Raw genomic sequence first — 13,352 nt, forward strand, 5'->3', positions numbered from 1 at the left:
TGTGGCAGATAACAGAATAAGGAGCAATGGTCTCAAGTTGAAGTGGGGAAGGTCTAGGTTGGCTATTAGGAAAAACTATTTCACTAGGAGGGTGGTGAAGCACTGGAATGGATTACCTAGGGAGGTGTGGAAGCTCCATCCTTAAAGGTTTTTAAGGCCCGGCTTGACAAAGCCCTGGCTGGGATGATCAACACCAACTAAACCCTGCTTTGAGCAGGGGGTTGGACTAGATGACCTCCTGAGGTCTCTTCCAACCCTGATATTCTATGATTTTAGTCTCCACTCCTATTCCAAAATTCAGTAATCTAAATTTAATCAATGAATTTATTTAATAATATGATTCTGTTAGTAGCTTGCTAACTGAAACACTCCACTAAACATTTTGGAACTAATTAAATGGAATGTTCATAAAAACAAGTTGATATTGGTTTTCAGTACAGTGAGAACTAAGCAATAGTGCTATGTGAGACGGCAGAATTTTAAAACAGGATACAAGTTAGCAATAGAAGTGAAGTATGTTATTAATACAATGACTCCTTTTCCACTTTACTGTTCAAGCAATCAAAAAATGCAGCCTTTTTCACTCTCAGAAACACATCATCAATTCAAAATATGATGACCAAAAGTATCAAACCTGAATACCTAAATCCATATTTAGTCACCCAAATAAAAGAGATGCTTAAATATGGACTTAGGCCCCTGACTTTAGGAAATCAGATTTGGAAGTGTTGGCCTATATGAAATATTGCCGTTAAGTCTATTCTGCAGTCATGTGAACTAATTCTCAATAAGGCACAGAACAATCCTACATTTTTCCTTGGATTGGAAACTGTTTTGTGAAAGCAGAAGAGAAAACTGCAAAATATTCTACTTGCACTGAGATGGACACTTAGCAAAGACAAGGGGATATAGGTCCTGATCCAACGCATGTACTTAACCTTACACCCACGAGTGACCCCACCGAAGTCAATGGGACTATTCATGTGCTTAAATTTTAAGCATGTGCTAAAGTACCTTGTTGGGTCAGGGCCTTAAAGCTGCCATGAAGGAGAAACTGGGAACTGCCCCGTCATAAGTGACTGCGTTTAGGGCCAGGCTAGGAAACTCTATGTTCCTGGAGCCCTATAGGGCCTGTGTAGCTGGTTCTATGCCACCTGCTCCTGCCTTGCTATGTCGATGGATGGTGTATTCATGTCTCCTGAGAATGAGGAGAGGTGAGGAGCACTGCAGCTATCCTTGGAAGATCCTTTGGCTTCTCCAGTTTGCAGCAGAGACTGAACCCGGATTGTAACATCTCCTCAAGCCCCAGATGTCTCATGCAGAACTCTGGTGCAACTGAAGACTAGCCCATAAAGTTTGAGCACTTCATTTGCAAAGGCAAGAGGCTCTGCAATCTTGCCTTTCATTTTCTCAGCTCGTTCAATATGGTTTTCAATGCACGTGCAAGAGAGGAAGGGAGAGACAGATAAGAGAAGGGAGATTAAGAAGAAGATTTAGATTTCCTGTTTTCTGGTCACAAAGATTTAAACACGTTTTAGTTAGCCCACTTTTTACCCACTGCAGGAAAAGAAACTTCTGAGAGCCACCTCCTGCTTCTCACTGCTGCTAATATATCTGCTTGGAGGGCATTCTATAAAAACAGCAGAATATGTATGCAGCCCCATCAAACTAGCAACTTGCTATGTATTTTGACTCTCTGGTGCCCAGATAGAAAATGCACAGATGCATGAGCACGGAAGCTAGGTAATAACTCCTCCAGCTCACAAAATGTCTATGAGCAGCTCACAATGTACCCTGTTTTGTTGTTCACATTTCCACTATGTTTTAGCTCGGTGTTGTCTTCATGAAAATATCTGATCTGTTCCTTTGCTGTAATCTTTTCCCCTCCTGAACAGGTCTTTGTTAGGGGCCTCACAGTCAACGCAGTGCGAGGATTCCCGATGAGTGCAGCCATGTTTCTTGGATATGAACTTTCACGCAAAGCACTAAGAGGAGACCAAGCTGCAACCAATCCTTAACATCCAGGTCAGCTTCACAAAGATCTTTATTGATTTCACAGCTGCCAACGCTATTAAAAATAGAGACCTCATCACTGAAATCAGAGGAAGTTGTGGTTGCCCAGAACTTCTGAAAACCCTCTATCAAAGGTACTTACGTGGCCCCCTCCCCGTAGTATCTGAGCCTTTCACAGTCTTGTATGTGTTTATCCTCACGACACCCCTGTGAGGTAGGGAAGGGCTATTTCCCCCATTTAACAGATGAAGAATTGATGTGCAGAGAGGCTAAGTGACATTCCTAGGGTCACACAGCAGCAGCTTGGGATAGCCTGAGTACAAACCTGCCCTGACCCCGTGAGCCTCTGCCCATGCTACTCCTGGCTACACTGCTATTTTTAGCATGCTAGCTTCAGTAGAGCTAGCGAGGGCCTGTCTACCCATGCTGGGAAGGACCCTCCCAACTGCAGTCTAGACGTACCCCAAGATGCCTAAATATGGATTTAGGTACCTAACTTTAGCCATCCAGCATTGAAAGCCTTGGCCTAAGTGACAGTCTAGTGCAGTGGTTCTCAAACTAGGGCCGCCGCTTGTTCAGGGAAAGCCCCTGGTGGGCCGGGCTGGTTTGTTTACCTGCCGCGTCTGCAGGTTCGGCCAATCGTGGCTCCCACTGCCTGTTTTCGCTGCTCCAGGCCAATGGGGGCAGCAGGAAGGGTGGCCAGCACGTCCCTCGGCCCATGCCACTTCCTGCAGGGTCCCTCTACCACAAGGCCTAAGGAGGAGTAGAAGCAAGGCCAAAGTCTCACCCCACCTGAGGACCAGCCAGGCTGGGAGGTGGCTATCTGGGCTAGGATGTTCATGGGCTGCCTGCTCTTGGGCCTAGCATTTGCTACTGCTGAGATTAACCAGAATAGTCAGTTTTCCATAAATGAATAACAAAATACATCCAGTGCACGCACCCTCTGAGCAGAAGTCCTTACATCACTGATTACATTCTCTCCGCATTATCGACTTTTAAACACATCATTCTCATCCAAGGACGCAATATTGCATGAGCCCATTGGGATGACGGTTGGGAATATTATTTCCTTTTCAATGCAGACTAAATTATATGTCATGTATTTGCCTATTCTGTATAAAATGGAACATGAATGAATTAAAATGGAAAGCCATGGGGAGATTTGCTATGAACTGTGTATCTGAATTGTTCTGCCCTACATGGCATCTGTGCCTTCAACAGCCAGACTTTGGTTTTATTTGCTAAAATTTTGGAAAGAGAAGAATAGGCCAATACGCTCCCCTTCTCTTCCCAGCACAGAGCAAAGGAGCACAGAAGACTTAGAAACTAGACCCATTATCCTGCACCATTAAGTCAATGGGAGCTTTACTATTGGCTTCAATGAGCACAGGATCAAGCCCCAGCAGAGGAAAGGGGGAAGAACCAGCAGAACGTGCTGCCTACTGTCCCCATGTCTGAGCATGCCCATCTCTACCAGAACAAGAACGTCTCCACCACCAGTCTAGTCCCGGATCCATGTGGCTGGGGCCACTCTTACTGCTGGATCCCAATAAAACCTTCACATGTGTTTGCCCTGCAAGATTTCCCTATTGTCTCCTTTATTTCACCCTCCAAGGCTCAGTAACTGGCCAGCCCTGTAGTGCCATTTCAGCCAGCTCCTATCCCCAGCGTTCTCCCAGTACTACTCCAGGATTGGATACAGAAGATCAGCCCCTGTTTGAGAAACACTGGCCTAAATATTAACTCAAAGCTGGGAGCTGCAGGAGGGCACCAAAAATTGCACTTTCACGCAGCTTACACATTAACGTGATTTAGCTCTGACACGTGGTATTGCAGAGAGCAATGAAGACGATCTGCCTTTAACTCTTTATTTCTAGGGACATTTTTTTTATGGAAAGATGAAAATATAGATCAAAATAAACAGAACAAAAGCAAACAATTATTCACCTAGCTATATAGAGAATTTACATCACATGAAACAATTTGTAAAATGTACTGAATGTATCTAGATATTCCATTTCATCCTGTAGAGTAGATGTGTGTATCTACTGATTATTTTTTGTGTAAAAATGTGAATAGCTGTGTTAGAAATGACGTAGGAACATGCCTCAGGTCCAGTGCATTATAGAACTTAATTTTGTGGGCTAAGAAATACAAGCAGAGCAAGGCTGCTTGACACCTGCAATGTTATTACATCTGTTCACTGTGCCTTAGGGTTTCTTTTAATGCATGATATCACTTAAGGACCTGATTCTGCCACCCTTCTTCATGCTGAGTAGGTGAGTAATCCCATTTGAATAGGGTTGCCAGGCATCTGGTTTTCAATCAGAATGCCCCATCGAAAAGGGACTGTGGCGGCTCTGGTCGGCACTGCTGACTGGGCTATTAAAAATCCGGTCAGTGGCACAGCAGGGGCCCAGGGCTAAGGCAGGACCCCTGCCTGCCCTAGCTCTGTGCGGCTCCTGGAAGTGGCCACCAGGTCCCTGCGGCCCCTAGGTGCATGGGCAGCCAGGGAGGCGCCGTGCACTGCCTGCCCCAGTGCCGGCTCTGCAGCTCCCATTGGCCAGGAACCACAACCAGTGGGAGCTGTGGGGGCGGCACCTGCAGGCTGTGAGGGCAGCGCTTGGAGCCTCTCTGGCCGCCCATGTGCCTAGGGGCTGCAGGGACATGGCAACCACTTCCTGGGAGCTGCAGTAACTGCCACTGGGACCCTGAAACCCCTCCCACATGCCTGTCTCAGCCTGGAGTCCCCTCCTGCACCACATGCTCCCACACCCACCACAACCCCCTGCCCCAGCCCTGAGCCCCCTCCCGCATCCCAAAGCCCTCATTCCTGGCCCCACCCCAGAGCCCGCACTCCCAGCTGGAGCCCTCACCCCCTCCTGCACCCCAGTCCCCTGCCCCAGCCCGGTGAAAGTGAGTGAGGGTGGGAGAGAGCAAGCGACAGAGAGGGGGGAAGGAATGAGCAGGGGTAGGGCCTCAGAGAAGGGGCAGGGCCTTGGGGGAGAGGGGCAGGGGTGTTCAGTTTTGTGACATTTGAAAGTTGACAACCCTACATTGGAACTACATGTCTGAATAAGCACATGAGGAAGTGAGCAGAAATGGGTTCTACATGTTTATGAAAGGTACATCCTGGAGCCAACTGTGCGCCTGGAAAGCAGTGCATGATGGGAAATCTCCTACAGGGCAGATGGGATGTTAAGGCTTTAGGCCTTTTAGTGTATGGATAATATTGTTCAATTAAGAAAAAAAAAAAACAGACTCAAGTGGAATAGGCACTTTTGGCTAGGACACAGGTCCACTGAGATTGCTAAGCATTTTTAAAATGTTGGGGCTATTGAAGGGGAAGGACTCAGTCCAGCAAAAACATTTAAGACAGAATTAAGCAAATGTTTATGTGCTTTGCTGGAGTGGGGCCTATGGGAGGAGAGCTGGAGGGATTTGGGAACAGACTCTCACTGTAGGATTTCCTTGTATTACAACATTTGTAAAAGTGCTAATCAATGTGTATTTTAAATCCTTTGTTCTTATGCTTTATTCTTTTCAGTCCTCCTTGCATATACAGCACTGAGAGCAACATGGGTTTCTCACAGTTGTTTTTATTGGTGTTTTTCCATTTGGAGCAATATAAGCCAGCCTGAGATAGGTCCTGCAGTGCTTACTCAGCCCAACTCACATTAAATAGAAGCCTGCAGGAATGGGCCATAACATAGTAGCATATTACCTTAGTGACAAAGAAGGAGGGGGAGAGAAAGTTAAATAATAAAACAGAAAAGAGAAGAGGTGGGGAAAAAAGTAAAATATTAAACAGGTGAAAGCACTGACCACATGATGGCACCATACCCTGTCGGAAGAAACGGGAAAAGGCAGCTTATTACAAAATAGCTGCAAGAGTTGAGACCACTCAGAACTCTGCCTGGCTTCATTCAAAATGCTGACCAGGCTTGCAGGAAACAGGTCTGATCAAAACGTGTCCCAGTTTGACAGAATCATTTGCAGGCACTGGACAAATCTTTTGATGAGCTTAGCTTGAGTTTAACAAAACCATAAACTAAGCAAAACACCGCAGTGTTGTTTCATGACACTTTCACGCAGATTTGCTGCTCGGACTTCTTTACAGCATTGGTGGCTCAGTGCCAGAATTCTTGTCGGCCATGCAGGTGGTCTGGCTTTGAGTCTCAGCCAAAGCATCGGTTCTGCGGTGGGCTTGATGCCGAAATTAGGGAGTGAAGTTCTACGGCTTGGTTATGGAGATCAGACTAGATAATCATAATGGTACCTGCTGGGATTCAAGTCTATGGAGATGGACTCTGAAAAGGTTTAAAACCTGTCTTCAAAGTAATAAAGAATGAAGGGCTTAAAACATGTCGTGAGTTGATTTTTTTTTAAATGGTTAAGATATTACTATTGTTGTTGTAGTTGACTGAAGTAGAGAAAATGCATGATGGAAATGTTCTCACCTTTTAATTAGTCCAGTTATGGTGTCTGATGTTACAATTGGAAAGTTCTCTGCATGATAACATCTCCCAGATACTTGTTTTTCTATCTTCTCTTGACCATTTTAGGCTTTTCTGGCTGAAAGGTATGATGTGGGTGCAGCATAGGGTAGTTATAACTCTACTTGCAGATCAGCATTCACAGTAAGATCTTTTTGAAGTCTTTGTGCAGGGGCTTAAGGATGCTCATTTCATAGATTTCTGTTCCCCCCCCCCCCCCCGCCCCCTGTTAAAATGAGAAAAAAATCCTTTGTTTTAGTGTGTTTTTGAACTAAAGGCCTGATCTCCCACAGATGCTAGGAGCAAGGCCAAATTGCTCCCTAATGACCTGGAAATTTAATTTAAAGACTCTGTCTTTTAAAAAGGAGCTGGGACAAATTGTGCCTTACGGAGTTCGCTGGTACACATGGGGAGCAGGGCCCAGCTGTTGAGCAGGGATGCAACAGCATGCAAGGGGTTCATGAACTCCCAGCCCCTCCTTGCACTCCCACGCGGTAGCTGGATACATCTAGGACCTATGGACTTGATCCCTTTCCCAGCGAAGTCACTGGTACTACTCCCATTGACTGCAGTGGAGACTAGCCCCCAAAGTTCACCTCTAGTCATCACTCAGGACTTAGAGCGATTTTTACTTCAAGGAATGGACTTAAACTTTTGTTAAACCAAAGTCCTCTGAAACAGTCTCATAACATAGTCCATTCGTGGTGAGTTGTTGGGGTCCTGGACTGTCCTGTTTGCCAGCCAATAGGACGTCTTGCCCACTGCGCCTACATCTCTCTCTCTCTGTTACCATGTGCACCACATGACTAAGGCAGTACTCCAGACTGACCTAAGGACAGTATTTCTGGGATAACTGCTGCTGCAGGTCCAGTAGGGGCAGCGCAAGCACCGGGCCAAATCCAAAGGGAGTTTAGATACAATCTAATGTAGTGTAATTTACATTTTCTTAGAGCCATACTGCATACGTCAACTTAGACGCTTTGAGATTTCCTTATGGAAACTCACTTTAGCTCCTACCCATTACTTATTCCCTTCTTACCCAACACCTTTGAATTTGGCTCCTAGTGATTTTTATAGATCCTGTTAAAATCATAGCGATAATGGCGCTGCACCAGCCAGGGATTTCTTCCACATCTAAAGAATCTACAGCTGTTCACGTAAGCCAGCTGGATGGCCCTTTTGTTCCAAGAGATTAGTGTAAAAACACCACAGTAAAGACCAAAAGCTGGCCCATTGTTTTCAAATTATGTAACCAAAATGAAACAGCTTCAACAACGGATTCTATAGTCTGAGGCCCTTTACATTCTTATCTCTAGCATCTTCAAGACCACCACATAAACTGATATTCCCTGTGATGAATTTAATTTACCATGTGTCTCATATTTGATCTTCTCTCCCATTACATCTTTCTGCTTTGCTTTTAAACCACAGATTATAATCTGTCAGAAATGAAGATATGAATTTTTTTTCTACAACTCGGAGTGAAATGTCATCTCCCCAATTTCTTTGAACATCCAGGTATGTTGTTTCATAGCAAACAGGACTCTGTTTAGCTAGAGAGTTATCATCTCTAACATACCCCTGATTTGAGCTAAGAACATCAAGTGACTTTTTGTAACCTTAAAGGAAAAATAAAAGTGCATTCTAGGAAAAAATAATGAACTCCGGAGTAAGAAGTAGGGGAAAAAAACGTAATTGTTAAAATTATACAGGACAGGCACACACACATGCATGCACTGCCCCCCCCCCCATCTCCCCAGAATAAAAATTAAATAAATGGGTTATATGTACATTTTGAGACAATGGGGATTTTGCCCTTATGTTCAGTGGATGCTGGATCCAAGTCTTAGAGAAAATTGTAATCAGAAGTTAAAGGAGCAAAAGACTTAGTAAGATCCACATGTCCTGCAGAATGGGAATGTCTTTTTTAATAGGAACTCAATGGTTTTTATATGTAATTTACTCTTTAAGCCAAAAAATAAAACAAAACCCTGCAGTACAGGTGGGGTATTAAGGCTTCAGGATAGATCATCAAGTTCCTAGAGATAACATATATAGGCTCTTGAGTTATAGAGAAAAAGGCCATGCCTGGGTAACTAGCTGGACCACAACGTCCTGGTTCTGAAGAGGACCAAGAGATTTCCAATGACAGGGGCCAAGCTGAGTGTAAGAACTGGGGCTGATGAACGTGAGCTTCCTAAATGAAAACTGTTTATTCCATGTAACAGATGGATCGCTCATGGCCGAGGTGCCTCCTGCTGGTCATCTTGGGATTAGCTCAACTCCAGCTCCGGAGCGCTCTCTGCTGAACGGTGTCTCGCCTGCCTCAGGCCCCGTGTCCCTCCCGGACCCCGGTGCCCTTTACCTCGGGGTTCTGCCTTCCGCAGTACCCCTACTCTGGGTCTCGCCTCCCAGAGGAACCCCCACCTTGCCTCAGTGGCTACTGCCAGTCATCATCTAGCCCCCGTTCACTGGGGCAAACTGCAGTCTGAAATGGCCACTCATCACTGGCAAGAAGGCTGGACCAGCTGCCTCTGCCTATTCTCGGACTACACCTCTTTAGCCCCAGTACCTGCCTTGGGCTTTTAACAAGGCCTGCAGCCTGGGGGGTTGCCAGGATGGAGTTCCCCAGCTCCTCTTGCCCTTCCCCAACACTGCTCTGCTTCTGGTACTCTTTTCTCTCAGGCAGCCAGGTCCTTCTCCCTCCAAGTCTGGAGAGAGACTTCCCAGCTCCTGGCCCCCAGCCCTCTCATCAGGGCCAGCTGGGCCCTGATTTAGTTGGCCACACCTGTAGTTGGCCACACCTGTAATCAGCCACTCCCTCAGCTGCTCTCACTCCTTTGATCCCAGCCACAGCCCTCTCCAGGGCTGTTTTTAACCTCTGTTCTGCCAGAGTGGTAGCTCCCCCACTACAATCCTGTTTAATCACTAGTGTGATCTGGGCTCTAGGTTCAGGCATGAGAACAGCAGGTTCCACCACCACGGGACTCCTTCCTGTGACAGCAGATGCTGGCAGTGAAAATGATAAATGGAAAACCTTAAAAGATGTGAGGTTTGGTGACCCCTGCTTTCCTCTGCTTCTGGAGTCGGTTGGGCGTGAGATACTCTTGCAACAAAATACCCAGCAGAGGAGGCTAATTGCTCTGAGGGCTTCATACTTTGCAATATCTCAAGTGTTACCAGACCTGTGACTGCTGTATAGGCAGAATGGATCACCTGCAATGTTGCTTGACCTCAGGGTCTCTGTCACTGCACTGGCCTCTACTGTGCTGTTAAGTGAGACCTGGATGATCTCAATGTATTTTGGGAATGATCTGCATAGGAACTGGAAATGCGATGGTGTCCTCACCAGTTTGTTCTCAAGGAAAACAGAATTTGCCCCCTCTTCCTCCCTCCTCCCACCTGTGAAAAGAACAGGCTTAAGCACCCCTCAAAATATATGGATTCCCTAAGGGACGCATCCCTGCTGTTGCTCCCAGAATGACACCATTCTGGGGGGTTCTTCGCTGTAGAGAGAAGTCCTGCACAGATGTTAATACTGAGTATTGACTTTTACGAGGATGCTCTGTGGAACTGGTGCAGAATGATGCACGCTCACCCATAGCCCACTTTCTCCCCATGCAGGGGTCCCTCATCCAGTGAAGAGGCTTCAGCAGAGGAAGGAAGAATGATGCTGTGGAAGTGGCATTGCTCCTTTCTGTGCCTCCTAGCAGGGCAACCCCTGTGGTTTTGACCCCTGTGCCCAGGGAGCCACAAAAGAGGAATTGTGCTGTGTAGGACTGGTTAAAAAAATGTTCATGGATAGAAAATGGGGTTTTTGACTTAATGAAAATCTTCACAGAAAATATGTTTTCCTTGAAAATTTTTGAGTTTTGTCGGAACTTAGAAATGTGGGGAAGGTCAGTTTTTCCATGAAAAGGCAAAATTTTCTGCTGGAATAAAAACACGCCTCTTTTTTCTGACCGATTCAAGTACTATTTATTTCTTTATTTATTCCGAATATCTAAAGATTTAATGATCAGCAGTAATTGGCTTCCGGGGCTCCAAACCCACAGAGACTATTTCAATTCTAAGGCTCTCTCCAGTGACCATGACTGATTAGAGCTGGAGATGTTCTTCCTAGTAAGCTCTCACTTCATTGTCTAGAAATAAAGGCAGAGTGGAAGTTTTACTTGGGCTCCTCTTGCTTTTTGTCACTTTGAGTCACAGCCAATCTCAGCATTAGTTCTGTGTGAGTCACATTTTGGTGGAGAAACCATTGTATAGCTCTTTGAACTTTTTTCATTTAGCTGACGCCAACTCATGTGCCACCACCTTGCTGCAACTGTACGCACAAAGGCAAAGCAGCTTTATCTCCGGAAAAAGTAAACTTTTCAACACTATCATGTCCTATTTGTGGTTAGCAAAGTGCATGCTCTCTGCAACATCTTGATAAGTGTATACCGTAAACTTTCTTGATACTTAAAACAAGACAGCATGTCATTTTGGTGTTTTCCATCTGTAGGGAATCTTTCTACTGCACAGGGAAAGAATTATAAGAATATTCTTAGAAGCCTGGTGATGGGTGATCTTCAATGATAAGCACTCAAAAGTCCAGACGCTTATCCGGATTATCCACAAGCCAAAGCCTAAAAGACTGATCTGGAAAGCTCTTCCCATGATGTTAGGCATACAATTCTCTATATTAATGGTGGCACACATTCATATATTATTGTGCATCGTCATAAAAATCTATTGCTTAGGGTTGGTACACAAAGCCAGAACATCAAAGACCTTTGGGCTGGAATTTTCAATGATGTCTAAGGGAGTTAGATGCCCAGTCCCCACTGAATTTCAATAGGATTTGCATGCCTAACTCTCTTGGGTTCTTTTGAAAAATCCCAGTCTTACTCTCTAAATTGAACCTGGCTCTGTAACCTGCCTGTCATTGCACTTTGCTAGCTAATGGTGGCGTTTGCCAGAAATGACATTGTCTAAACAAACATATAGTGCTGTTGCTATGTCTGTATTTCCAGATATCCTGGAAACAATGGTGGTGCCATGTGAGAGGCAGAAGGCAGGATGAGCACAGCACCTTGAATGCTGAATTTACTTTGAATTCACTTCCCTGTCCGGGTTGAAATACACAAATTTCCAATACCTCTTTAAATAAAACATGCCAAAATATATTGAAAGGCCAAGGGAATGAAATAGATGAAGACTTGATATCCAAAGCAAAGGGCTTCTACCCTATTTGATTTATACATAATATATATATAATACGAAAGCTAAGGATTTTCAAACATCACAGGAAGATGTTTCAAGCATGACTTTAAAGGTCTAGCCTTTTGCTTTGAGAGAGAGAAAGAACATGGAACAATGCAGAAAAGAATTATATGGGAGTTTTATTTTAAACACATTAGGCCTGATTCTGATCTTTTTTTCACATCAATATAAATGTGGAGTTCATTTAACAAGGGTGAAAGAAAAATCTGAATCATTGGTTTTAAAAGGATAAGAATCAAAGCCAATGTTTGTACAATAAAACTTCAATGCAATTCTCCTGTACAGGGAAGTTACCATTACACAGTGTAAGCAAAGTCAGAATCAGGCCAAGTTCAAGAAGGTCATTGAAAAGAATATATTCTGTGAATCATTTACTCAACTGATTTTCACAACATTATTCTAATGAGAAAGGCTTAAGGATTTTCTAATAAAAATGGGTACGGATATTTAATAACTGATTGCAAGCTCTTTGGGGCAGAGACCGTCTTTTTGTTCTGTATTTGTACAGCCCCTAGTACAGTGGGGGCCTGGTCCATGGCTAAGCACTACGATACTACTAGTAATACCAATAATAATAATAAAAAAGATTAAGGGCTTGTCTAGATGGTGCCTTAGTCTACACCAGAGGGGTGTAAATTCCTGTGCTCACCAGAGCGTTGTGCACTAAGTAGCCAACGTGGACCCTGCTGGTGTGCACTAAAAGTTCCCTAATGCATGTTAACATAGTACTGTTTGAAATGGGATTACGGTAATGCACACTGGGGAACTTTTAGTTCATGTCAGCACGGTCCTCGTGGGTATGCTGGTACACATTAGAATTTACACTCCTATTGGTGCCGACTACAGAACAGTGTAAACAAATCCTAATAATTAGGGCCTGATCCAAAGACTCACTGAAGTCTATCGGAAGGCTCCCATTGACTTCAGGCAGTTAATGGCTGAACTGAAGTTAAAATCCTGGGCTCAAGAGATAAAATATAACCCAGTGGCTCTCAAACTTTTTTACTGGTGACCCCTTTCACATAGCAACCCTCTGAGTGTGACCCCCCTTATAAATTAAAAACACTTTTGTATATATTTAACACCATTATAAATGCTGGAGGCAAGTGGGGTTTGGGGTGGAGGTTGACAGCTCGCGACCCCCCCCCCCATGTAATAACCTCATGACCCCCTGATGGGTCCCAACCCCCAGTTTGAGAACCCCTGGTATAACCAGTGTTGTTAATAGTGCCATTGCCTCAAATGTTTAGTACACTGTTGTTCAGTTACTTTAACAACAAGCAGAATATCTCGTCTGTGCCAACTTGACTGATAATGGAAATAAGGAACCTGATTCAGGTGTAAGTTAGTTGCCAGTGGTGCTGGAACAATGTTTAGAGGGGGGGTGCTGAAGGCGGAAACCATGTATTCAAGCCAAGGGGTACGGCAGCATCCCTAGTTCCAGCACCTATGGTAGTTGCTCCAGATTTATCTGCAAATCAGACATGACAAGGATCTCATGGAGTAATAGAAGGGGAGAAAGAGCCAAAAGATGTAGTGATAGCCCTGGCACTCCCAACAAGTGCAGTTTAAAGGAAG

At 44.7% G+C, this 13,352-nt stretch overlaps 1 protein-coding gene across 11 annotated transcripts in view; it reads left to right on the top strand.

Annotated features, from left to right (window-relative positions):
• SLC25A48 (solute carrier family 25 member 48) overlaps positions 1-13,352 on the top strand; it is a 55,291-nt gene that overhangs the window by 32,773 nt on the left and 9,166 nt on the right. For 6 of the 11 annotated variants that reach the window (XM_042850894.2, XM_042850895.2, XM_008166423.4 and 3 more), the window contains one exon: positions 1,896-3,179. In XM_042850894.2, coding sequence (XP_042706828.2) covers positions 1,896-2,018 — 123 coding nt within the window. In that variant the 3' untranslated portion in view covers positions 2,019-3,179. Of the gene's footprint in view, positions 1-1,895; positions 3,180-3,307; positions 5,591-6,173; positions 8,028-13,352 lie in introns of those variants that run through there. The other 5 variants (XM_042850891.2, XM_065555035.1, XR_010589906.1 and 2 more) reach the window with 4 other exon arrangements.

This window comes from Chrysemys picta, chromosome 8, assembly GCF_011386835.1.
Source record: "Chrysemys picta bellii isolate R12L10 chromosome 8, ASM1138683v2, whole genome shotgun sequence".
Classification (NCBI taxonomy): Eukaryota; Metazoa; Chordata; order Testudines; family Emydidae; genus Chrysemys; species Chrysemys picta.